The sequence below is a fragment of the Schistocerca nitens genome, chromosome 4 (genome assembly GCF_023898315.1).
Source record: "Schistocerca nitens isolate TAMUIC-IGC-003100 chromosome 4, iqSchNite1.1, whole genome shotgun sequence".
NCBI lineage: Eukaryota > Metazoa > Arthropoda > Insecta > Orthoptera > Acrididae > Schistocerca > Schistocerca nitens.
The window spans coordinates 121872782-121898809 of record NC_064617.1 but is presented as its reverse complement, the minus strand read 5'-3'; the positions used below and the strand labels follow the sequence as shown (position 1 = coordinate 121898809).

Here is a 26028-nt window from a genome sequence, read left to right as displayed (position 1 = left end):
GGCACTTCAGTCTGGAACCGCGAGACTGCTACGGTCGCAGGTTCGAATCCTGCCTCGGGCATGGATGTGTGTGATGTCCTTAGGTTAGTTAGGTTTAAGTAGTTCTAAGTTCTAGGGGACTGATGACCTCAAATATTAAGCCCCATAGTGCTCAGAGCCATTTTTTTGAATCACCTTCAAGCTACTTGTTTACCGTTCCACTCTCGAACAGCATGCAGGAAAAATGAACACTTAAATCTTTCTCTGCGAGCTCTGACTTCTCTTACACATATACGATGATTGTTTTACTCACAGATGACATTTAAGTCGCAGCTGCAGTTTTCTATAAAGTGTTTGTGGCATTTCATGTAATCAAATCGATTTTTAGAGCAGTAGGATACAGAAAAATATTTTTTACGTAATTCACAAGGGATGAATCGACAACTGGCGCCGTATTGTTAGCAGCCTAGTCTAGCGACACCTTGACAGTCGAAAATCACAGCAACCATCTTCCACTGTCAGCATTTACGACTATCTCTGGTAGAAAAAGCGTCGAATCACATTTTTGACTCCGCGCTGAAAACATCTACAGCATGGCGTGTGTACGAGAACGTAATAATATGCACCATTTAGTATTTGAGTGCAGTTTATGATTTACAACGTATTAGAAGAGTACTGAACAATCAGAAATTACATATTAAATCTAAACTCTTTTATATTTCATACACTATAGGAATATGTTCACGCTGTCAGTGCTCAGCACATTTGTTATTGAGTACACAGCAATAGTGGCTTTTCTTTTAGTTATTTTCCATACAGTTTTAGTGCGATTACAATTATTTACCCTCAAGTTGTTTTGTAAAGTTTTAGCAGGGTCATTACAGATGGAGCTCTTGTAACGTCACGTTAGGGAATTGATAGTTTTACTAGTTTTTAAACAGACATTGTCCAGTATTCAATACTAACTCCAACATTTACTCAAGAAATTAGTACTATTGTACTTCACTACGCAGTATTTGTGCGCCTCTGTGTAGTATCACTGAGTGAGTGTTTGAGTACAAATGCTAGATGCGTCAGTACGTAAAGAACTGAGAGAGTGCTCTGATAGTAAAGTTGTCTATCAGTGCAGATATTTAGCAGTTCAATAAAGCAAAGAGAATTTATCGCAGTATTTTGTGTGAATATATATATATATATATATATATATATATATATATATATATGTGTGTGTGTGTGTGTGTGTGTGTGAGAGAGAGAGAGAGAGAGAGAGAGAGAGAGAGAGAGAGATTAAGAATAAAGCACATTTGTCATCGGGCCAGTGAGACACTGCAACGAGTTACTGCAGAGCACACAGTTGTTTAATTTCTGTTTACTTTGATAAAACGGCATCAAGTATAAAAAGAGTCGTTTGAGTCACTGAAGATCAAGTTGTGCTAAAGTTGACAGAAGCAGAATTAGGAGGTGATAAACACATGATTAGAATTGTTTTAAAATCATGAGATTCACTGTAATGAAGCAAACACTCAAAATATCACCATCAGTGACTGGATGGTTCAGCACGTACTCGAAATTGGGGCATGTAAGTAAATAACGGGTGAAGCGCCAAAAAATGAAAATTTGAGTTGTAGGCGAAATTCCACTGTGATCGCCAAGGCCAGTGACACACATTCTGACACAAGCACGAGAACAGCGGGAAACAATGCCTACAGCTGCCACAAAACGACATTCGTGTCTAACACTGTCGACGTTCAAATAATGAGTCATGTGCCAAGCCTCTGGTAATGCCTTAGCGTACACTGTTGTGAATTGCTGAGCGTTGCAACAATAGTGTAACGCTGAAGTAATTATTACAGAAATAGCACAGAATATTACAAAATGTAAAGGAAAATTCCACCAAAATGGAGGTAGAGAGGTGAAGGTAGAGCTCAAAGTGAAAGAAAGAAACTACGCAGCGAAGGGAACGAATGTACTCTTCCTTCATTCAGGCACTGTTAAATGTACTACTTATTGGAGCTCTCAAGTTACAACTTTTGCATTCGTGTTGGTGATAATCAAACCGGTTACATGTTTCACTGGCATGTGGCCGTACGTGGCAGGGATGGGAATGCAACTGCTTCCTGTGTGCACCAAACTTTTACATCGAAATTTACTTCTAAAAAGAAATTAATAACATGAACTGACTGCTGCTGTGGGGAGAACAAAAATAAGGCGATGTTTCTGTGGTTTTACCTAACAGCAAAGGGTTAGCTTACGGAAATAGTACACTTTTATGTTCTGCGATCGTGATTTTGAGAAATGAAAGAGGCTAACGGTGCGTGAAGCTACGAAAGATTTAGTTCCCCTCTCACTCAACCTACGCGCACGACACAACAAACCTATGTTTACGACTTTAAGTCAGCTGCCGAAAAATATAAAAGTTCACCAGTGTGCATATTTCAATAGCACAGTGGATCAGACTGGCTACTGAACGCCTAGGGACTCTGTATTCATCAACTCTCAATGCAACTGAAGAGTTCAAGGACAATTACACCATGAAGAGGAATGTGAAGCCTTCCGATCATCAGAAGGTGCAGCTGGAAACACTACCCTGTGAACCTAGGTTTTCTGAAGGAAAGAGAAGGGATTTAGCTAAAATGATTGCATTTGTTAAAGAGGAGAATAAGTGGTTTCACGAGAACATTCTGAACTGAGTGCTAATTGCTATGAGGGCACTTGTATCCTTATTCAAGTTAAAGCCGTTGCATACAGAATATTTTATTATCTTCAAATTTTATATCATTTTGTTCTTACCGTAGAATAACAACACGTATATGAAAAGAAACCTGTACTGTTTTTATGTTGTACCGTGATCTCCAACTTTTATATTGCTTTTGTACAACTGCTATACATAACCACAACAATATGCTAATTGTCGGACCGCCTTCCAAAACTAATTTCAGCCACAAGTATTTCCATCTTCAGTGGGTTCTTTAATTCTAAAACGTGCGGAGATAGCATATACAAAAGTATATTTAAAAAACAAACAGTGAACATGAAGTAATCTTTTACAACGTTTTGTACCTCTGCTATTGCTGCATATTTCAGAATTAAGGATGCCACTATAGATGGCGATATTTGTTGTCAAAACTAGTATAGGAATAAATAAATAAATAATAAAAGGTTTTTGCATCAAGGCAGAGCCAAATTTCCCATATTGTTGTTTTTGTATGGAAAGACGGACCGATGGAAGAGCTGCAAGATTAAATTGCTGTTATAAACATTTTGCTATTATCTCTAAACCAGATTTTTGGCGCTTGAACTAGTATTTAGTTACAGGCCACACTTGATTTCACGGGTTCAATATAATTTTCAGTAGAAGCTGAACACATTGTTACGGAGTACCTGAAAGACGATGTACGGAACAAGAGACATGCAAACACCAGCAACCGTGCACTCTACGCTGGCGGTGATCTGTCGCAGACACGTGGGGTGCACCTCGATGCTCTGAAGGTTGATGACAGCTGAACCAGCCGACGACCAGAACTGCATGGCCATCACTACCACTGCCATGGCGACACTCGGAACACCAACTGCAAAGTCAAAACACATGGGCTGTATGGCTGAAACAGACTTGTTAGAAACATATTTGTAACCACACAAGAGTAAAGGAAATCGAAATGATTTTTCCAGTGCTTTCTAATGAACTGTCCTGTTAATGTACAAATAAGTCTTATGGATTTCACGTTGTCAGGAACTAAGCATTACCACAATCATTAGGGTGGTGCTGTACCATCAGCCCTGTTGCCGTTGTGAATAAGCCTCCTTAATGCTGAAAGCGACGGAATCGGTGAAAGTTACAGAATTCCGTTTTCTGCATATTCTGAAGCCCACCTACGTAGTTGAATGTGTGTGAAATTTTATGGGATGTTACTGCTGATGTCATCAGTCCCTAAGCTTATACACTACTTACGCTAAATTATCCTAAGGACAAACACACACACACCCATGCCCGAGGGAGGAATCGAACCTCCGCCGGGACCAGCCGCACAGTCCATGCTACGTAGTTGAATGATTCACGTGGCTGCCTTCAATGCAGCATCTAGAATCTGCCAATTATGCTATGAAGACGGTTCCGAGGCGTCTCCCTTGGCATCAAATGAGTCTCCTCCAGTCCTCGACTTATCGTGGAACATTTCGAAATTTATCCGCAAGTATCTCGTCACCTAGGCAAAGGTCCCCAGTTCAAGTCTCGGTCCGACACACAGTTTTAATCTGCCAGGAAGTTTCATATCAGCGCACACTCCGTTGCAGAGAGAAAATCTCATTCTGGATCTCGAAATTCATTTTCTGTGCCCGTATAAAAATTTCAGGTCCCCTTCCACTACTCTTGCAGGACCAGTCTTTCTGTTAATATCGTCACGATTGGCTCAGTTCATGATTTCTGCGTGCCACTCCCTGCCAGTCTGCCAAGAGCATCTGTCCCTTTCTTTTCTCCTCTCATTTCTCAATCTTCCTTTTCGCTTTCGTCTCCAACGTGGCCGGCCGAAGTGGCCGTGCGGTTAAAGGCGCTGCAGTCTGGAACCGCAAGACCGCTACGGTCGCAGGTTCGAATCCTGCCTCGGGCATGGATGTTTGTGATGTCCTTAGGTTAGTTAGGTTTAACTAGTTCTAAGTTCTAGGGGACTAATGGCCTCAGCAGTTGAGTCCCATAGTGCTCAGAGCCATTTGAACCATTTTTCTCCAACGTGCTGTTGGAGCGTCTCACATTGCGTCTACTAGAAAACTAGAATTCCTTATCAGGGTATCCGGTAGACGGCGGAAGAATTTTGTTGACGCCACTTCGTTACTCTCTGCATGTCACATTATGCCGTTTGCCTGTAAGTGCACGCAAACAGATTTATGCATGACTAAGGGGAACTCAGTCTATGACTAGCTGGCATAACGAACTAGATCCGGAGATCTTCCTGTGATTCCACTTTGGCCAGTAGGGCAATGCTAATGTAAGCTAGCCCTTCGCAGGATGTAGGATTCTTGCCCAAGCTTTAAAATTTAAAAAATGGTTACCAAACCAACAGTGTAACAATGGCTAAACAAGTCTTTGTGAGATGACACTAGGGGATGTCAGCGACAGTTACTGTTTTATGTATCACAAGTATCACAAGAAAGACAATACAAAAATTGTTCAGAAGTGGCCGAAACGACATGGTTATAGTGGAAACAAACGATTTTATCCTGGATCAGGAATTTTTATGACAGTTAGTACCTCTCAGCATATACTGCCTGACAAAAAATGAAGCAACAAGGGGACATGTTTAGATGTGAATACAACTTTGTGCACATGCTCACCATTGGCCTGTAGGCAAATGGTTAGTGTTGCAATTTTCTGTGATTGGTAGAATGGTCATAGTTCTGCATTAGTATTGTTTACGTTTAGTGTTGTTATCAGGTGTGCTGTGCTATATGAGGGGACTCAAGTACGTCAGATGTTGAGTGACCACTGTGAATAACATGGAGACGCTGCATATTTGTATGAGACTGCGTTATCACATGAGACACCTCACTGTGGGTCTCCATTTGACCAGCTCGTCGAATTGTGCTGTATCAAGATTGGTGGGACATCCGCCTTTGAAGTTCAGGCCGACCGACCGAATCTGCCGTGTGAAAAGGAGGGTGACCATATTCCGCACCAAGTACATCGTAACCCCTTCGCATCGGCGATTGCCATCCAACAAGTGATAGACTTCATGCAACATTCTGTGTCATTCTACACCATTCGTCAGAGGATAGCAGTAGGTGGTCTATGGAATTATGATCCCATCACAACACACCCAGCTGCATTAGTAGTAGCGTCATGATTGGGAAACATGTATTGCTGACGAATATTCTCGCATTTTTTACAGTAGTGAATCGTGGTACTGCACTGCCTTCAATAACCGTCGACGACGGGTTTGAAGCGACTTGGGAGGAGGTTCCATTCTTTCCATGTTTCGGAAAGGCACAACGGTGTTGCTCCTGGCGTCATAGTCTGGGGAACCTTTCGGTATAACCTCAGGTCACGACTGGCAGAGATTGAGGGAGCACTGGCATATGCCCTGTAAACCCAAATGTTATCTTTCATCTGACAGTATAATGATGCTTTTTTTCAACAGTACAATGCTCTTGCACATGTGGCACATGTCTATATGAACTCTCCAAATGATGCTGAGGTGCTCCTGTGACCAGCTAGATCGTCAGATCTGTCCCAGATGTAACATGTGTGGGAGCAACTCGATCATAAATTCGATTCCGTTGGCAATATCCGGGATATCAAGAACAAGGTAACAACACTGGTGGGCCAGCTAGCCACAGGAGAGGATACAACGGATATATAAAACCCTTCCCAAAAAAATCACTGCATGCACCCTGGAGAGAAGAGGTACAACATCATCCCAATAAGTGGGTTCATATGGCCAACTTCTTTGTAAATTTGACTGGGTTCTGTAATTGCTGAAACAACATCACATACCCTCTCAACCCATGAATTTTCATTGTGTTTCCTCCTCCACTTCTGAGTGCATCACTTTCTTTGTCGGGCATTGGAGATCGACTGTTGTCAAATGGTCTGACTCGATTGACACAGTAGTTTTAGACGCAATACAGATGTTTGAAATCTCCAATCCACAGCAGGTGGAGGAGGGCGCCAGCAGGCAAGTGTGAGAGGTGTGTGAGCGCTCTCACGGGCTGTGCTGTTTACCTGTGAGCAGTACGACAGAGATTGCACCCAGGAGGCCGACCAGCGCCAGACACGCGACGCTGGACCACCGGCGCCCGAACTGGGTCCCACAGTAGTGCTGCAGCAGCACAGACGCCGCCTGCGCCACGGCCTGAGCAGACACCGCCACCAGCGGGTTCACGCTGATGACGCCCACGCTCAGTACCAGTGCTAATGTCGTCATCCAGCACAGGGACCTGTCAACATATGGGACGCTTCTGTATCCTCTCAGAAAGGACGTACTTTAGAACAGACACAAACTCAGCTCCTACACCAAAGTCAGCAATTAGCAGCAGCAGCATTTAAACCAGACTGAATCAGATCGTCATTATCGAACATCTGGGCCCATCTGTGACGCAGCTGTATTTACCGCTGAAGGCTCACGAATCCCTGCACACACCCGGTCTCCCGGAAGCTTGGACAACTCCACACTTTGCCACCATCTTCGGAGCACAACACGATGGACCAGCCATCCATCTCCCTCCCATCCACCTGAGGTGTCAATGGAGGACCTCTTCAGTTCGGATCACTACAACACATTGCAGCCAGATGTTACACACAGCTACCACCGTTGGGCTGTCCATACTGCAGTCATGGCGTAAGAACCTCCTGTCAACACAGCACGAGTGGCAGCAGGGTGCATGTTCAGCAGCCAGAGGCTGACGCACCGGAGACACTGTGATGTGGTAATCACGTCGCCTGCCATTGTCGCTCGCAGTTTCATAGACCCCTGATTGCAAACGAACAGCAATAAATAAGTTGTAACCGCAGCTGGACCTTCTTCTGCTGTACATCGCATCATTCTATAGCAGAGAGTCCCTGTCCACAACTAGCCATCTTCGAAATAAAATTGTAACCGATGGTGCATAAGCCAGCCACCCTTCGGACCGTAACGACTGGTGTCAGAAGCAGTGCTGAGGATGAGGATGGATGACAACAGGAAGGCAGCACCTGGATCCATGTTGGTGCAATCTGACACAGAAATGCAGGTAAATTCCGAATTTATAGCTGTTTTGGGCCTGTGTGGTCGTTTCCCTAACGTTTCTATTTCCTTTTCATTTTATTTTTGTGTAATTGGTATACTAGTATTTATTATTAAACATTCAATATAGCTCAAGACGGTTCAGCTCAGAGTGCGATTCAGCAGTTGAGAGATGAAGTAGCTCAGGTGCAGATGGAATTGGGACAGTTAACGGAGGGAAGGAGGAAACCATCCTTTCTGAGGCACCTAGCTTTGACGCTGACAGCGCTTCATTGGTCATCTCACTTTCTCGTAAATTAGAAGACAATGTCTTTGTGACATCTTTTGATATTCGGGAATCCAGCCAGATGTTCGCGTCGTTCTCGCACGAGATTTCAACAGCGTGCCTCGCTGTCTTCTTCAGGTGCTACCTGAGACTGGTCCTTGGATCGATCGAGTCCAGTATTTATTCCTGGAAGGAGCTGGGCGTTCCCTAATCCGTCCTCGCTGAGTCGAGTGTTCCGTCTGTGGTCCGCGCCCGCCAGACTCGGCGCCGAGCCAATGGGCTCCAAATCCCCGCCAATCGCCTAATCACCTGGATGCTCATGTAACTCAGCACTTTGCTGCTGTGAGGATTCAGCCGTCACCACGTCCAGTGAGCGGTCAACAGAGGACTTCTTCCCTCTGAACGCTGGAACGTGACACCACTAGAAGTACATACAGGTACCACTATCAGACCACCCAAGCTTTGACTGGTGAATACGAGCAGTAGTGTCAGTGGAGTGTATGGTCAATAACCAGAGCCTGACTAAACAGGGTATGCCCCAATGGAGTATCTACTTTGCCCGTCATCAATGACTTGAAGTTTCCAGGACGCACGACTGGAAACAAACAACAATAAAAAATGTATATATTTGCAGACTGAAGTGATGAATGAAAATCTGAACTAAGGCCCAGATTCGAACCCAGTTCTCCTCCTCACTAAGAATATGCGCTAACCGCTATGCCACCGTGGCACAATGGCTTTGCACAACTGCTCGTGCTACTCTAGACGCCTCCCTCCTCAGTCCAAATTCCAACCGTTGACACAGCCAACTTGGTATTCCCTCTACACTTGACCAGCATTACAGTGGCTCTTCAACTGTATTGCAGTAGTACCTCAGCATCAGGCTACCTTGCTGGCTAAGCTGTTCGGCAAGAACGAAAATAAGCAGCAGAAGTTTTCGCCTTGTGGAGGTGGGCATTACCTTGCTAGAATCTAAGCCCAGAATGGATTGCTCTCAAGGGCCACAAAACGGAGTAGACTTTCGTTCCACTGTGCTGTAATGGTGCCAGGGTTGAAAGGAAAGGGGTCCTGCTATGAAATCAAACGGCACCCCGGACCATCACTCCTGGTTGTCTGACTGTATGGGGTAACAATCAGGTTGGTATCCCAGCAGTGTCCAAGATGTCTCCAGTCACGGCTTCGGCCTAGAATCTTATTGACTGAACTAGAACTGCCTTCAGTGATCACCTTCACTTTGAACTGAGCCCAGATGACCAGTGAAGATGTGTATGGAGGCACCCCAGAGACCACATGGATACCACCAACCTGATTGTCGCCCATCATATGGCCCGACAACAGGAGTGATGGTGTGGACTGCCATTTCTTTTCATAGGAGGAGCCCTTTGGTTGTCGTCCATGGCACCCTTATAGCACAGAGTTACGTCGACGATATTGTACCTCCCATTTTGTTGTCCTTCATGGCAAGCCATACTGAGCTTCCACTTCAGCCAGACAATGCACACCCACACAAGGCGAGAGTTTTTATTGCTTCTCTTCGTGGTTGACAAGTGCCAGCAAGGTCACCTGGTCTCCCCCACAGTTGAGAACGTTTAGAGCAATTTGAGCATGGCCCTGTAACCAGTTCGGGATTTTGACAGTCTAATGCACCAGTTGGACAGAATTTGGTGCAGTGAACTCAGGAGCACATCCAGCTAACTATCGATGCCAAACCGGTTCATGAATGACTGCCCAACAGGTCGAATCACCAGACTAACCCACAAAATTTTCGGTTAGGGTGCGTGGGGGCAACCTCGGTACTGTTCCTTCGGTCGTACGAAATCGCACCCCAGGTCATATATACAGGTGTAGGTCCCGTGTGTCTAGAACGCAGACAGGTTGGCTGCAGTTCCTGAACTGGCCTCCTGACCAACACACGGCCATCACTGTTACCGAGGCAGAACAAGCTTTCATCAGAAAACATAACAGACCTTCACCATGTCGTCCAAGGAGCTCTCGCTTGATACCACTGAAGTAGCAAATAGCACTCCGTCTTCGGGCCACAAGTGGCCCATAGGGACCATCCGACCGCCGTGTCATCCTCAGTTGAGGATGCGGATAGGAGGGGAATGTGGTCAGCACACCGCTCTCCCAGTCGTTATGATGGCTTTCTTTGACCGGAGCCGCTACTATTCGGTCGAGTAGATTTGCGTCACGAGGCTGAGTGCACCCCAAGAAACGGCAACAGCGCGTGGCGGCTGGATGGTCACCCATCCAAGTGCCGGCCACGCCCGACAGCGCTTAACTTCGGTGATCTCACGGGAACCGGTGTATCTACTGCGGCAAGGCCGTTGCCGAAGTAGCAAACGGCGGTGGTTTAGGGCCAGTGGAATGCACGCTACAGGGCATCTGGCACGGAACTGTCCTTGAAGTAACCGATTTGTAAGGTTCGTTGTGTCACTGTGGAGCCAACTACTGCTCATACTGCTGCTGCAGATGCAGTACAATTCGCCAGGGCCATACGCTGAACGTGATGGTTTCTCTCTCGGTAGTGTTGAGTGGCCATCCGGAATCAGATCATGGTGTGACCGTACAATCGCATGATCACCGCTGCCAGCAATAACGTACAGTGGCTGAATTCCTACCAGGAACATCCAGCTTCTCATAGCCATAGTACACGACTTGCTTCAAATTCAGTGAGGTGTTGACAATGCGGTCTTTGTCGTCTTGAAGGCATTCTTGACTAACAACAACTCACTACGTCCAATCTCAAAGATAACTAGCGCTCAGGACCGTTACATCGTGTAATTAAAACAAACCTGATTTGCATTCTCATAGTTGGCACTGCTAGGGCCACTCTGAAGCGATTCGTTTATGTCTCACAACACTTTCTTGGTGTTGTGATACTTTTTTCCGTCAGTGTATATTTGACATTGCGTTAGATGTTTGTGTAGTGTTTATCACATTTCATTGTGACTTCTGTGTTTAAAGTTTTCTCTTTACTTGCAACGAATGCGATGACGCAATCGATATATCGCACTCGACAAAGCCCAAGAATTATGTTCACACGTTTACCTCTTTCGTGGAGCGGCCTTATCTGTATAGTCTAGTGCACACAGAATGACGTGTTGCATAGTAATACAGCTCGCTATACTTCCGCCAAGCGGTCGGCCGAACGTTTATATGAGTGCCATTTCCAGATTTTGCCTGTAAGTTGGGTAAGGCAACGTGATCTCTTGAATCACGGTATGGACACAACTAGGTAACGATTCATTATGAGACTGTTGGAAGTGTGAGCTGATTAACTTATTCGTTAAGATCCTACAGCTTTTAGCCTAACTTATTGATGTGTTTAACTGCAGGCGACCTCATGATATTGTAACGCACGAAAGAGGTCGTGACAGAAGTAATGTGTTTCAGAACATTTGTGGAAGTTTTCATAAATCGTTAATATTACGATACATTGCGGTATCAGAATGTATTGCATCTTTTATTCTAACATTGGAACCTCAAAGAGGTAATTCACATTTGTGGCAAAGACCACAGATAATGTGGCTTTATGAAAATAACGATAACATTACGAAGAACTACATGTTAAACACTCACGCTTCACATGATCTAAAGAAAAAGACTGGATGAGAGATACACGCGAACGACTCATGGCAATGATGTTCAGTTGCTGTCACATTCAACATTGGGAAATAATACGGAGTGACCAGTAAGGCAATCGAACTGCGCAAGTACGCTTGTCGAGAGTTACAGTTTTACCTCGGCAAGTGCTGCGGTCTTATGACTGTGGCTGTGACTGACCTCGTATGGGGATTATGGATTTGTAAGCTAACTGCTGTAGAAAAGTTTGCAATTTGGTACTGCTGTGTCGACCGGACAAGACACAGCCGGGGCAAAAGCACCACAGGCGCAAAGAGCGAGCAGGTGCCAGCGCCATAGAGATTCGCCACTTGCACAAATTCCACCAGCGCCACGGGCGGCGCTTGGGATGAAGACATCGACTTCGCCTCGGCCAATTGCCGGCCGAGTACAATCCGCCAATGACCAGACGACAACGGACAGAAGCCTATTCGGAAGACAGAAGAGCAGCTCTCGCCGACTTTGTTACAGATCATCTTTTAGGGCTGGCTTAGCAACGAAACGTCGTATAGTGAATGAACTCTTAAGAAGTGAACAGACAGTTGCTGTAAATTGCATTAGCTGTGTACTGTGAAGTTTACCCACGATTATTTTCACTTAGTCACTGAGGGCCTTTTTTGTCTTATATTATATGCAGTGTTCCAGACTTAATCATTCAACAAGTCGCAAAGATAAGTAAACCTTTTAACTCATTGGTGTTGGAGTGTTGTAGAACCTTCGTTCTCCTACCCTGTTACGTGACCCTGAGGCATAGCTGTATTACAGTGGCAGGGAGAAATTGTCTTAGCGGTGTACTGCGCCCCAAGCCGTTTCACGAACCATCAAACTCACCCTTCACAGCAGTAGTGACGAGGCTTTACAAAACTGGCGACGAGGGTTTACAAAAGATACCTCCAATCGCACCCAACGGCTTATTTGCAACATGAGAAACGAAACAGTGTGGAAGAATCTCTGGCTTCAGCCACATAAGTTAACTGTGTCTGAGAGGAGAACCAAAATGTCTAAACTGGTGTCTTACACTGACATACCAAACAACTATGCCCAACAAAAGAAAAGCGCTTGGAACACATCAGAATTCCTCCATTTTAATTAAACACCTGTCTAGAATAACTGATGACCGTCAAGGATAAGCCAGATATTAATGTTGTTACTCTTGTGCTCGAACTTAATCAAGAAGACGTACTTACTTACATTAACTGAAATTCATGATCTTGTAGGTTTTAAATGTAAAATGTTACTGTACGTCAGCCAGGGCTGTGCTGATACAAAATGGTGCACGATAGTTAGGGCAGACGTATGGGAAACAATCGGCAACTAAACTGAAAAGTTCATAAAAAGGTAAACTGTTTGGAAAACAGAAACTGAGCTTTAAAAAATGGCCACTACCATGTATGTGACTGCTGAACTTTATTTTCTCGAGAGCACAGAGTCAATGAAAACAGTAGAAATAAATCTGCAAACATAAAACGTTCACGGTAGAGCTGGTAATCTTCGCCAAACTTCTAGCAATGCAATTAAGCCGAAAGACGGAATGTTAAACACGAATAATTTATAACTTTTACAAGAGCTCTCCGATGCGAATTCACGACTAAAATTGCGACAACACGCGTCAATGATAGGCTTCATCGTTGCTAGGTAACAAAAATTACTCAGGCTTTTAAACTCTGCCTGTTGGTTCTTTTTCTTCCAACCGCTCTAAACATAGAAAGTCATTCACTGGGTCAATGACTTTATTGCTGCTATTACTGTTTTCTTCTTCGTATTTACTTCAGAATTATTTTAGTTTTATTACAGTTTCAAACCTACTTTCAAATTCAATTTCCTTCATTCTTTGTTACACCTACAGATGCCCCCTTCAAATGTCGTTTCATACAACTCGAAGTTCTACATTTTTTTTTCAGAAACCATGCGCGAGATTTTCCTGTTCTCTCGCTCGCCACGTGCAACCTGTGAGGCCTACAGAAAGAATTGAACAAGTCCTATTTGTAGGAAATGTAATGTAGATAAATTTTGTACTAGGATACGTTTTCGTTGGAGGTCGTAGTTTTCGAGTTGTTCAAATGAAACGTACGAAAGAGATCTTGACACGCACCTCCATTCTCACATTCCGTCCCCAACGTTCAGGATTTCTAGTATGTTGTGCATGGCACTCCCTCTAACTACTGTACAAAAATATGCGACTGCAGGAATTATTTCCAAAATTTTACCTTCTTTGGTCTTCACTGATTGGCCTTACCACGTCACCGCCTTAGTCGAGCACATTGTAAAACTGGCGTTTGTGTAAATTTTACCTAACACTTTTGTGAATTTTCACTGCCTAAACTAAACAATTACATCGTTGCCAGGGTTAAGTTTACGTCTGTTCTCCCCGCCCTCCAGGGTTTCATGCCCTAAATCTACACCTACTACATCTACATTTATACTCCGCAAGCCACCCAACGGTGTGTGACGGAGGGCTCTTTACGTGCCACTGTCATTACCTCCCTTTCCTGTTCCAGTCGCGTATGGTTCGCGGGAAGGACAACTGCCGGAAAGCCTATCTAATTTTACATTCGTGATCTCCTCGGGAGGTACAAGTAGGAGGAAGCAATATATTCGATACCTCATCCAGAAACGCACCCTCTCGAAACCTGGACAGCAAGCTGCACCGCGATGCAGAGCGCCTCTTTTGCAGAGTCTGCCACTTGAGTTTGCTAAACATCTCCGCAACGCTATCACGGTTACCAAATAATCCTCTGATGAAACGCGCCGCTCTTCTTTGGATCTTCTCTATCTCCTGTGTCAACCCGACCTGGTACGGATCCCACACTGATGAGCAATACTCAAGTATAAGTCGAACGAGTGTTTTGTAAGCCACCTCCTTTGTTGATGGACTACATTTCCTAAGGAATCTCCCAATGAATCTCAACCTGGCACTCGCCTTACCAACAAGTAATTTATACGATCATTCCACCTCAAATCGTTCCGTACGCATACTCCCAGATATTTTACAGAAGTAACTGCTACCAGTGTTTGTTCCGCTATCATATAATCATATTATAAAGGATCCTTCTTTCTATGTATTCGCAATACATTAAATTTGTCTATGTTAAGGGTCAGTTGCCACTCCACGCACCAAGTGCCTATCCGCTGCAGATCTTCCTGCATTTCGCTGCAATTTTCTAATGGTGCAACTTCTCTGTATACTACAGCATCATCCGCAAAAAGCCGCATGGAACTTCCGACACTATCTACTAGGTCCTCTTGAAGTAATATTTCCACATATAATGCCACACTTTTACTTGTTGTGATAGATTCGCAGGTGGTGGTACGCTGCTTGGTTCCAACGTTGTAGGTAATGTCTAGAAATGGTTCCAGTTATCTCCATTATAAGTGAATACCACGTGTCTCAGGAAGATGGACTTGTGATGTAGCTTCAGACTCTGGAAACATAATCCACCATTGTGTATAGGAGAGGAAGTTACAATGAAGGACACCTTTAAAACGTGGCACCTCCAGGTACTGTGCCCCATGATTGGTTGGATAGTTCTTATGATACACTTCAGTTGAGGAAGAATCGCAGCTTTGCGATGTAGCTTTGACAACGTGTACCAGTTGACACGAAAGCTGTAGATATCATTTTCTTGTGTTTATGAAAACATGTTAGTTTTACAGCAACTCGTGCTCACCTGGCCATGGCGACCAGGAGGGTGTTCTTGAAGAGGTTCCAGCTGGAGAAGATGGCCAGGTAGCCGACGCGGTCCCGCTTGGCCTTGGCCACTCGGTGCAGCACCTGCAGGGTGAACGGCGGCAGGCTGGAGCCGTTGGTGGCCGCGACCCGCCGCAGCACGCTCAGCGCCTCCTCCTCGCGCCCCCTGCACGTCAGCCAGCGCGGCGACTCGGGGAACCACCTGCAGGAAACCACCTGTCTCGCAATATTTTACGTTATAAACAGAGCTGGAAGAGTCGTAGGCGTGAAGTTCACGTTTGGCCGGAATCTTTTTTATTCCAGAAGGAGTACTTTGTTAGTTGAAAAAGTTAGAGGTGGTGTAATCCTGAGACTTTTCTGCAGTGTACTGTGTTGTCCAATCCCATACAAGAAAGAATCTTTAAGTATGTATAATTATGTTCCAGTATAAACCCCTGTCTGGCGAGAGATGGGGGTTGCACCCCTCTACCATCCTCCACACCTACAAATCCTTAATCCGTCCCATCCTCTGTTATGCCTCCTGTCCCACCCGCGGATGCCGGCCGGTGGGGCCGTGTGGTTCTAGGCGCTTCAGTCTGGAACTGCGTGACTGCTACGGTCGCAGGTTCGAATCCTGCCTCAGGCATGGATGTGTGTGCTGTCCTTAGGTTTAAGTAGTTCCAAGTTGTAGGGGACTGATGACCTCAGATTTTAAGTCCCATAGTGCTCAGAGCCATTTGAACCCACGCGGATCCTCTACAACCTCATTCCTTTTCCCCATCGGCTCCTATTCCTCGAACATATCCGCATACTGTACACCTCCCGCCACCTCGATCCCCCTCACCCCCTGGTTGCTCCCCTCCTCTCCAATCCCCGCCCTCTGCCACGTCTTTACTGTTGTGTCCCCCCTACCCACCATCTCTACACCATTCATCTCTTTTCCCAAGGTGGCTTCCGTCAAATCCCCCTCCCGGATAATGCCCTCTGTCCCTCCATTTAACCCTCCTATCAACTCTGATTCCCACCCCCCGTCCTTTCCTCTGTCCTGTGCCCAGGCTCTTCCTCTTCCATCCTATTTTCTCCCCACCTCTCCAATACCCCCCCCCCCCGTCCTTTTGTATGCCACTCCTCTGTCATTCCCCACTCCCTGTTGCGTCTGCCCAGACCCACCCCCTTCTTATGGGTCCTTGTCCTCCATCGGCTCCTTTCCCCCCTCCCCCCCACTTCGTTCTTTCCTCTCCTTCCCCCTCTTTCCTTTACCATCATCTGTCCAGGTTCCCCCCAACTGCCCTCGGCTCTGGTATACCATATTTGTGCCAATTTTTTAGTGCAGTGTTCAAGTGAATGGTCAGTGTTGTTCGTCTTTCCAAAGTGTTGCAAAATTAAACCATGCTGTCGCGAGATGTGAATTTTATATCTCTTGTCTATTCTTTTACCTGTCTGCTTCATATGTATTTTATCAGCATCATCAACCCTTTGTTCTATGTTTTAAGTTCCAAGATTTTCCGCCATTTTACCATTTAAGGCATCGATGTTATTGTCTGCTTTCATTATTTATTATCTTCCTCTTTTTAAAACAAATTCTGTAGGCTGAAGAGCGGCGTACTAAGCTGGTGCGTGCCCGCCCCCTTCGCGAGGAATCGAAACTCAAAAAGAAAAAAAGTTCTAGTATACTTAATTTCGATTACAATGATAGTAATAAATAACATGTTTCACAGTTAACTGACAAGATGATAAATTTAACTGGCAAACGTATACATTAATATCAGTTTTCCTCAGCCATCTGGACGCATCGATGTGTTGCCAGATAAGGAACCATCGGTTCGATGGGCGAATCACTTTCAATATCTGATAATCAGCCACATGACGGTGTAAATTAGTAAGGTCGGGAACCAATGGGATCAAATTTCAGCTGCAAAAATCCCGTCGTGTGTGTGAAAGCTCTATTCCGGTGGTCGTGGTCCTGGTGCCATGACAGGTTACCGAGCTGTAACGCCTGGAAATATAGCCACCCTGTCGGCCAACTCTGCAGGAGCCGTAATCTTCCCCACCCTCAGTAATGTTGGCTATAGGCACTACGTTCTCCCACAGTACACGCACACAGTGCTGTGCTATTTCTGTGTTCATAAAACCATGGAGAGACGCCCTCCAGCCCTAGCCCCCCTCCCACTCTGCTGCAGACCTCTGAAGGTACTTCTTCAAGTGGTTCAAATGACTCTGACCACTATGGGACTTAACATCTGAGGTCATCAGTTCCCTAGAACTTAGAACTACTTAAACCGAACTAACCTAAGGACACCACACATATCCATGCTCGAGGCAGGATTCGAACCTGCGACCGTAGCGGTCACGCAGTTCCAGACTGAAGCGCCTAGAACTGCACGGCCACACCGGCCGGCACAGAATCGCTGTTTTTTCTCTAAATAGATAAATGGTTTAGTGGCCAGTGTAGGCAGCAAACTGCGGTGCTTTGCTAGTGATGCCGCTGTGTACGTGAATGTGTCCAAGTTGAGTTGCTGTAGGAGGACAGGAGATGACTTTCACAAGATTTCTGGTTGGTATAATGAAGGACAGCTAGCTCTAAATACAGGTGTGGTTAAGATCAGTAGGGAAAACAATCCTGTAATGTTAGAATATAGCATTAGTAGCGTGCAGCTTAACAAAATCACGTCGTTTAAATTCAGGGGCGAAACGTTGCAAAGAAATATGAAATACTAGCTGACCCGGCGAACTCTGTTCCGCCTTAATCTCTGCTCTGATCACAACTTTTTAGTCATTATTTGGCATGCGCTCTAAAGCACCCCTGAACAGCCTGACCAACGCATGATGTTCATGAAGTAGTTGCTGCAAATCTTGGACAGTTGCTCTTTTCATTGCTGCATTGATCTCTTGACGTCGATCAAGTTGTTCTTCCAAGTTGCCCATGAAGTATATGTGTAAAAATTTATGCTGTGCATCTTCGAGAGGTAGCAATGATCCAGTTCGATGGTGAATCTGTCCTTGTATCTACAAAATAAAATATTACTTATTTATAAACACTTTTTTTAGAGTTAGCAAACATAATACGTACGAATAAGTATAGTAAGTTATTCTTCTACTATATTGTGTGCAAGTACAAAAATAAATAAATAAATACCTTGAATGTCGGATTAAGTCCTCGTTCTTCGATACTGTCTGCCCCAAATGAGGTCATTTGGAAACACCCACTGTATTTTTGGGTGTTTGCAAAAAAAATGACGTGATTCGGGTGTTTCGCCACAAAGCAATGAACGCAATGGCTCAGGTGGCGGAGTCAATAATGGCAGTTTCACTTTCCCACTAAGGCAGCACAATCCGTGCGTTTCCCCGGAAAACTTCAATGCGCCACAATACTCGCAAACAACGTCCATCGGCCCAATGCAAACGCAAGGATGCAAACAGTAATCAGTGCTGCAATCTTATCAAAACGCATAACGCAAATCGATTCAAATCATCACGTGATAAATCTCTTCCTGTGCGTCTAAAATTATCTACATGTTGATCTCTGTTGTTCGCTCGACGATTTCGCATTGCCAACCGAGCCGTTTCACGGGCTGCCTCACTTTGCTCTTGTGATTGATAAGCACGAAGTCGAGCCATGCTAACGCGGCGCTCTTCACTGGCAATTTGTTGTTCCTCTTCTTCAGTCCTTTCATTCGCAATGTTTTGTATCCTTCTTGGATTACGGCTTTGTCGAGAAATATTCGATCGTCTTGGTCGCGGCATTGTTAATGGTGATTCAAAGAAAATAGAAATTATTTCTTTAAATTTTTAATTAATGATCTATACTAATACTTAACCATAGACGTTTAGCTGTCATTTCCGTTTTTATACCACGTTTTATGGTGGCATTTGCGTTTTGTTATTCCATGAAAGATGCGTTTTTGTTATACCACGTTTTATAGCGGTCGAACGGGATAAAAAGTATCCTATGTCCGTCTCCTGGTTCTAAGATACCTCTCCACCAATTTTCAGCCAAATCGGTCCAGACGTTCTTGAGTTATAAATAGTGTAACTAACACGACTTTCTTTTATATATATAGACAACGTCTATGTAGGGATTGTGATAGTGAAGCCGAATGGTGAACTTCAGTTTACTGGGAGAATTTTGAGAAAGTGTAGCTTATTTGTAAATGAGTTCGCATATAGAATAATAGTCAATCTCTTATTCAGTACTGCTGGAATGTTTGGATTCCGCACGAGGTTGGATTAAAGAATGACATTGAACCAGTTCAGAGGCGGGTTGCTAGATTTCTTATCGGTAGTTTCGAACACCACACAGGTATTATGGACATGCTTCAGGATCGCAAGTGGAAATCTCTGGAGGGAAGGCGACGATCTTTTCAAGGAACACTACTCAGAAAATTTAGAGACCTGGCAATTGAAGCTGACTGCAGAACGATTGTGCTGTCGCTAACATACATCTCATGTTACAAGCATGTAGGTAAGATATAAGAAATTGGTGCACTTTTTTTTTTTTTTTTTTTTTTTTGTCATCAGTCTACTGACTGGTTTGATGCGGCCCGCCACGAATTCCTTTCCTGTGCTAACCTCTTCACCTCAGAGTAGCACTTGCAACCTACGTCCTGAATTATTTACTTGACGTATTCCAATCTCTGGCTTCCTCTACAGTTTTTGCCCTCTACAGCTCCCTCTAGTACCATGGAAGTCATTCCCTCATGTCTTAGCAGATGTCCTATCATCCTGTCCCTTCTCCTTATCAGTGTTTTCCACATATTCCTTTCTTCTCTGATTCTGCGTAGAACCTCCTCGTTCCTTACCTTATCAGTCCACCTAATTTTCAACATTCGTCTATAGCACCACATCTCAAATGCTTCGATTCTCTTCTGTTCCGGTTTTCCCACAGTCCATGTTTCACTACCATACAATGCTGTACTCCAGACGTACATCCTCAGAAATTTCTTCCTCAAATTAAGGCCGGTATTTGATATTAGTAGACTTCTCTTGGCTAGAAATGCCTTTTTTGCCATAGCGAGTCTGCTTTTGATGTCCTCCTTGCTCCGTCCGTTATTGGTTATTTTACTGCCTAGGTAGCAGAATTCCTTAACTTCATTGACTTCGTGACCATCAATCCTGATGTTAAGTTTCTCGCTGTTCTCATTTCTACTACTTCTCACTACCTTCGTCTTTCTCCGATTTACTCTCAAACCATACTGTGTACTCATTAGACTGTTCATTCCGTTCAACAGATCATTTAATTCTTCTTCACTTTCACTCAGGATAGCAATGTCATCAGCGAATCGTATCATTGATATCCTTTCACCTTGTATTTTAATTCCACTCCTGAACCTTTCTTTTATTTCCATCATTGCTTCCTCGATATACAGATCGAAGACTAGGGGCGAAAGGTTACAGCCTTGTCTTACACCCTTCTTAATACGAGCACTATGTTCTTGATCGTCCACTCTTATTATTCCCACTTGGTTGTTTTACATATTGTATATGACCCGTCTCTCCTTATAGCTTACCCCTACTTTTTTCAGAATCTCGAACAGCTTGCACCATTTTATATTGTCGGACGCTTTTTCCAGGTCGACAAATCCTATGAAAGTCTCTTGATTTGTCTTTAGCCTTGCTTCCATTATTAGCCGTAGTGTCAGAATTGCCTCTCTCGTCCCTTTACTTTTCCTAAAGCCAAACTGATCGTCACCTAGCGCATTCTCAATTTTCTTTTCCACTCTTCTGTATATTATTCTTGTAAGCAGCTTCGATGCATGAGCTGTTAAGCTGATTGTGCGATAATTCTCGCACTTGTCAGCTCTTGCCGTCTTCGGAAATGTGTGGATGATGCTTTTCCGAAAGACAGATGGTATGTCGCCAGACTCATATATTCTACACACCAACGTGAATAGTCGTATTGTTGCCATTTCCCCCAATGGTTTTAGAAATTCTGATGGAATGTTATCTATTCCTTCTGCCTTATTTGACCGTAAGTCCTCCAAAGCTCTTTTAAATTCCGATTCTAATACTGGATCCCCTATCTCTTCTAAATCGACTCCTGTTTCTTCTTCTATCACATCCGCCAAATCTTCACCCTCATAGAGGCTTTCAATGTATTCTTTCCACCTATCTGCTCTCTCCTCTGCATTTAACAGTGGAATTCCCGTTGCACTCTTAATGTTACCACCGTTGCTTTTAATGTCACCAAAGGTTGTTTTGACTTTCCTGTATGCTGAGTCTGTCCTTCCGACAATCATATCTTTTTCGATGTCTTCACATTTTTCCTGCAGCCATTTCGTCTTAGCTTCCCTGCACTTCCTATTTATTTCATTCCTCAGCGACTTTTATTTCTGTATTCCTCATTTTCCCGGAACATGTTTGTACTTCCTCCTTTCATCAATCAACTGAAGTGTTTCTTCTGTTACACATGGTTTCTTCGCAGCTACCTTCTTTGTACCTATGTTTTCCTTCCCAACTTCTGTGATGGCCCTTTTTAGAGATGTCCATTCCTCTTCAACTGTACTGCCTACTGCGCTATTCCTTATTGCTGTATCTATAGCGTTAGAGAACTTCAAACGTATCTCGTCATTCTTTAATACTTCCGTATCCCACTTCTTTGCGTGTTGATTCTTCCTGACTAATGTCTTGAACTTCAGCCTACTCTTCATCACTACTACATTGTGATCTGAGCCTATATCTGCTCCTGGGTACGCCTTACAATCCAGTATCTGATTTCGGAATCTCTGTCTGACCATGATGTAATCTAATTGAAATCTTCCCGTATCTCCCGGCCTTTTCCAAGTATACCTCCTCCTCTTGTGATTCTTGAACAGGGTATTCGCTATTACTAGCTAAAACTTGTTACAGAACGCAATTAGTCTTTCTCCTCTTTCATTCCTTGTCCCAAGCCCATATTCTCCTGTAACCTTTTCTTCTACTCCTTCCCCTACAACTGCATTCCAGTCGCCCATGACTATTAGATTTTCGTCCCCCTTTACATACTGCATTACCCTTTCAATATCCTCATACACTTTCTCTATCTGTTCATCTTCAGCTTGCGACGTCGGCATGTATACCTGTACTATCGTTGTCGGTGTTGGTCTGCTGTCGATTCTGATTAGAACAACCCGATCACTGAACTGTTCACAGTAACACACCCTCTGTCCTACCTTCGCATTCATAACGAATCCTACACCTGTTATACCATTTAATGCAGTGGTTTCCATTGTCTTCTGCATCCTCATGTCGTTGATCATTGCTGATTCTTCCGCCTTTAGGGGCAATTTCCCACCCCTAGGACAAGAGAGTGCCCTGAACCTCTATCCGCTCCTCCGCCCTCTTTGACAAGGCCGTTGGCAGAATGAGGCTGACTTCTTATGCCGGAAGTCTTCGGCCGCCAATGCTGATTATTTATCAAAATTTAGACAGTGGCGGGGATCGAACCCGGGACCGAAGACGTTTTGATTATGAATCAAAGACGCTACCCCTAGACCACGGGTCCAGTGCTCATATGGAGACATATAAGTCATTTTTCCCTCGCTCTGTTAGCCAGTGGAATAGGAAAGGCAATGACTATTAGTGCAATAGGGTACCACCTGCCACGCACCGTATGATGGTTTGTGGAGTCTGAACAATATGTAGATGTAGTAGATGTAATCAAAAATTGGTGTCCTTCATTGGCGTCTGCTCAGTGTCTTGTTGATTTCTTAGGCAGTTATATAGCTGGTGTCTGTGTGTGTGTGCAGCTCAGTCGTGTGCAGGCAGATTGGTGTGTTGGTCGGAGTCCTCAAACACACTGGGTCAAGTCCAGCCACAGATTGGGACGGAGCTGAAGGCTGCTGCCAAAAACCGCTACCGATGGTCGAGCTGTAAGGAGATGTTGACGAAATTTTGTATGCAGTATTACGGTCGTCAGTGTGCACTGCTGGTGGAGCATGCTGGAGACTGGCACATGCACAGAGGGATGGATATGTCGCTGTTGTCCTCTGGCGTTTTTGCAGTGGGACGTGCTGCTGTTCTCATACTGAGGAGCGTGTACGAGGAGAGTTGTGATTTTCGAATGTGTCTGGCGGCTTGGAGGACACGTGGGGTACAGTAACCTGCTGGCTGCGTATGTGTTATGTAATGGAAGGTTGCCAGGCGAGTGCTTACACAGCTTCTCCACCTTTATTGAGATGGTGAATCCAGCTAGCCAGAGGCAAGAAGGAGAAAAACAGCGAAACAGTGAAACTTCCAAGAATGGAGAACAGGAGGTGTAAGGAAGTCCGCAAGGTCATAGGACACGACCGCAATGGGAGCACAGTGGGGGGCGAGGGGTGGCGGGGGAGGGGACGATGACTAGACGGAGGCGGCACCAGGCAGGGCCGCACATTAGGCGCAATGTGTGCTTTGGAGCCATCTGTCAGAGGAGAAGGTAAATGTGTGAGTTGGGAATGACCCACTCACAGAAAACAAGTGGCCCAGGAAGGTGTGGAGGAATCATGGATAGGGGAGGGGGGGGAGGGTAAGCAGGAGGCAGAAAGAAAGGCAGAATGATGAAAAATGTGGGAGGAGGTCAAATGCTTATGTTAGCACTGTTCGAGAATAGCAGAGTGTTGTCACCATAAGACAGAGAGAGGAAGGCAATGAAATGGCAGGATGCTAAGGGCACAAAAAGTGAAGGAAAAAGTCTGGAGGAGATGGGAGCATCGAACGGGCTAGCAGTGGGCCACACTCTATATGTACGAGGGCCGTTCAGAAAGTAACCTCCGGTTGATTTAAAAAAAATACACCAAGTTAAATAAAAATATTTTAATATATACATCTTACAACTACATCTTTGCAATATTTTTCTACATAGTCTCCATAGCGATTGAGGCACTTATCGTATCTCTTCACAAGCTTTGAAATTCCTTCTGCATAAAAATCACCCGCTTGTGCCTGGAGCCAGCCTGTGACCGCATCTTTGAGCTCTTCGTCGTCATCAAACCGCTGTGACCCGAGCCATTTCTTCAAATGCATGAAGAGGTGATAATCACTTGGCGCCAGGTCTGGGCTGTAAGGTGGATGGTTGATAACGTCCCACTTGAAGGACTCAAGAAGGGCCGTTGTTCTGCGAGCAGAGTGAGGACGGGCGTTATCGTGCAAAAAAACGATACCGGAAGTCAGCATACCACGGCGTTTGTTCTGTATAGCCCGTCGTAACTCTTTTATTGTTTCACAGTACACGTCTTGATTAATGGTCGTACCACGTTCCATGAATTCAACCAACAACAACCCTTTGGCATCCCAAAACACCGTTGCCATCAGTTTTCTGGCAGAAAAATCTTGCGAGGCTTTTCTTGGTTTGGTAGGCGAATTTGAATGTGCCCACATCTTTGATTGTTCTTTTGTCTAAGGGTTCACGTACTTAATCCAGGTTTCGTCACCGGTCACGATTCTGTTTAACAGTGATTCTCCTTCGTCCTCATAACGTGACAGAAAGTCTAATGCAGAGGCCATCCTTTGAGTTTTGTGGTGGTCGGTAAGAATTTTGGGCACCCATTGTGCACAGAACTTACGGTAACCCAATCTTGCTGTCACTATCTCGTACAAGAGAGTCTTAGAAATCTGTGGAAAACCAGTAGACAACTCCGACATTGAGAAACGTCGATTTTCACGAACTTTTGCATCAACTGTCTGAACGAGTTCGTCAGTCACCAATGATGGTCTACCACTCCTCTCTTCATCATGAACGTTTTCTCGTCCACTTTTAAATAAACGTACCCATTCACGGACAACTCCTTCACTCATAACTCTTGGTCTGTACAAGGCACAAAGCTCACGATGAATAGCTGCTGCAGAATATCCTTTGGCTGTAAAAAACCTTATGACAGCACGCACTTCACATTTGGCGGGGTTTTATATTGCAGCATACATTTCAAACTGCCACAAAAACTAAACTAGCGCAGGAACGACGTTCACTCCACCACGGCTTGATGCCGACTGACCTGTTGAGTGCGTGAACGCACAGATGGCGTCGCTACTCCCCCCACAACCCGCACTGTGACCAATCGGAGGTTACTTTCTGAACCGCCCTCGTATATGTATACCTTATACAAACTCGTTCCATTCATTTCAATAAAAGAAACGTTAAAAATGACCTAAGGAACATGTTACTAACTACCTACATAACTAAACACAGTGTTAGTCCTTCTCAGTAGGAAACTGAAAGAGAATGAGAACAGTGTTCATTGTTGCCAGATTTTCTCCTCCACCTCCCCACTCCCTCTCATCCTTCACCTTCCACTCATATACTCACTGCCCCTCCACCTTACCCTGCCCCTCACTCCCACCTCCCCACTCACCTCACCCTTCCCCCACTGCTCCATTCCCACTACCATGCCCCCCTCCCCCACCCCTTCTCTCCCTCTAACCCTATGACATCATTGATAATGTCATGGACAGTTACCAGATTGCAGCCTCACCTCTGATGTTGACTGATTGCCCTATTGCAAAGGTATGGTAAACTGAAGAATGGTAGGAAATTCAAACAGTGCTAGTGTGCTACAGGGTTTTACCCAGGCCAATGATACAACTGTGGAAGTTGGGGTATTATACTAAGTATAAATTGGCCTGAAATTTTAAAAAATGCAGTGGGACATTGGTCTGTTAGTGTGAAATTCAAGGGCAGTCTGTAGGACATGAGGACCCAATGTGACGATCCGAGGTAGTGACCTGGATATATTAGGACACTCTCTACGATGCCCCAATCAAAGATGGTGACCAGGGGACAATAGGACGTTCACTATGACGTCATAATCTAAGAAGGAAATCCAAGATGG

At 44.8% G+C, this 26028-nt stretch overlaps 1 protein-coding gene across 2 annotated transcripts in view; it reads right to left on the bottom strand.

The window, feature by feature from the left end:
* Positions 1–26028, bottom strand: part of LOC126253071 (solute carrier family 22 member 7-like) — a 561992-nt gene that overhangs the window by 6074 nt on the left and 529890 nt on the right. For both annotated transcript variants that reach the window (XM_049954162.1, XM_049954161.1), the window contains 3 exons: positions 15249–15470; positions 6692–6906; positions 3361–3548 (listed from right to left, as the gene is read on the bottom strand). In XM_049954162.1, coding sequence (XP_049810119.1) covers positions 3361–3548; positions 6692–6906; positions 15249–15470 — 625 coding nt within the window. The remainder of the gene's footprint in view (positions 1–3360; positions 3549–6691; positions 6907–15248; positions 15471–26028) is intronic.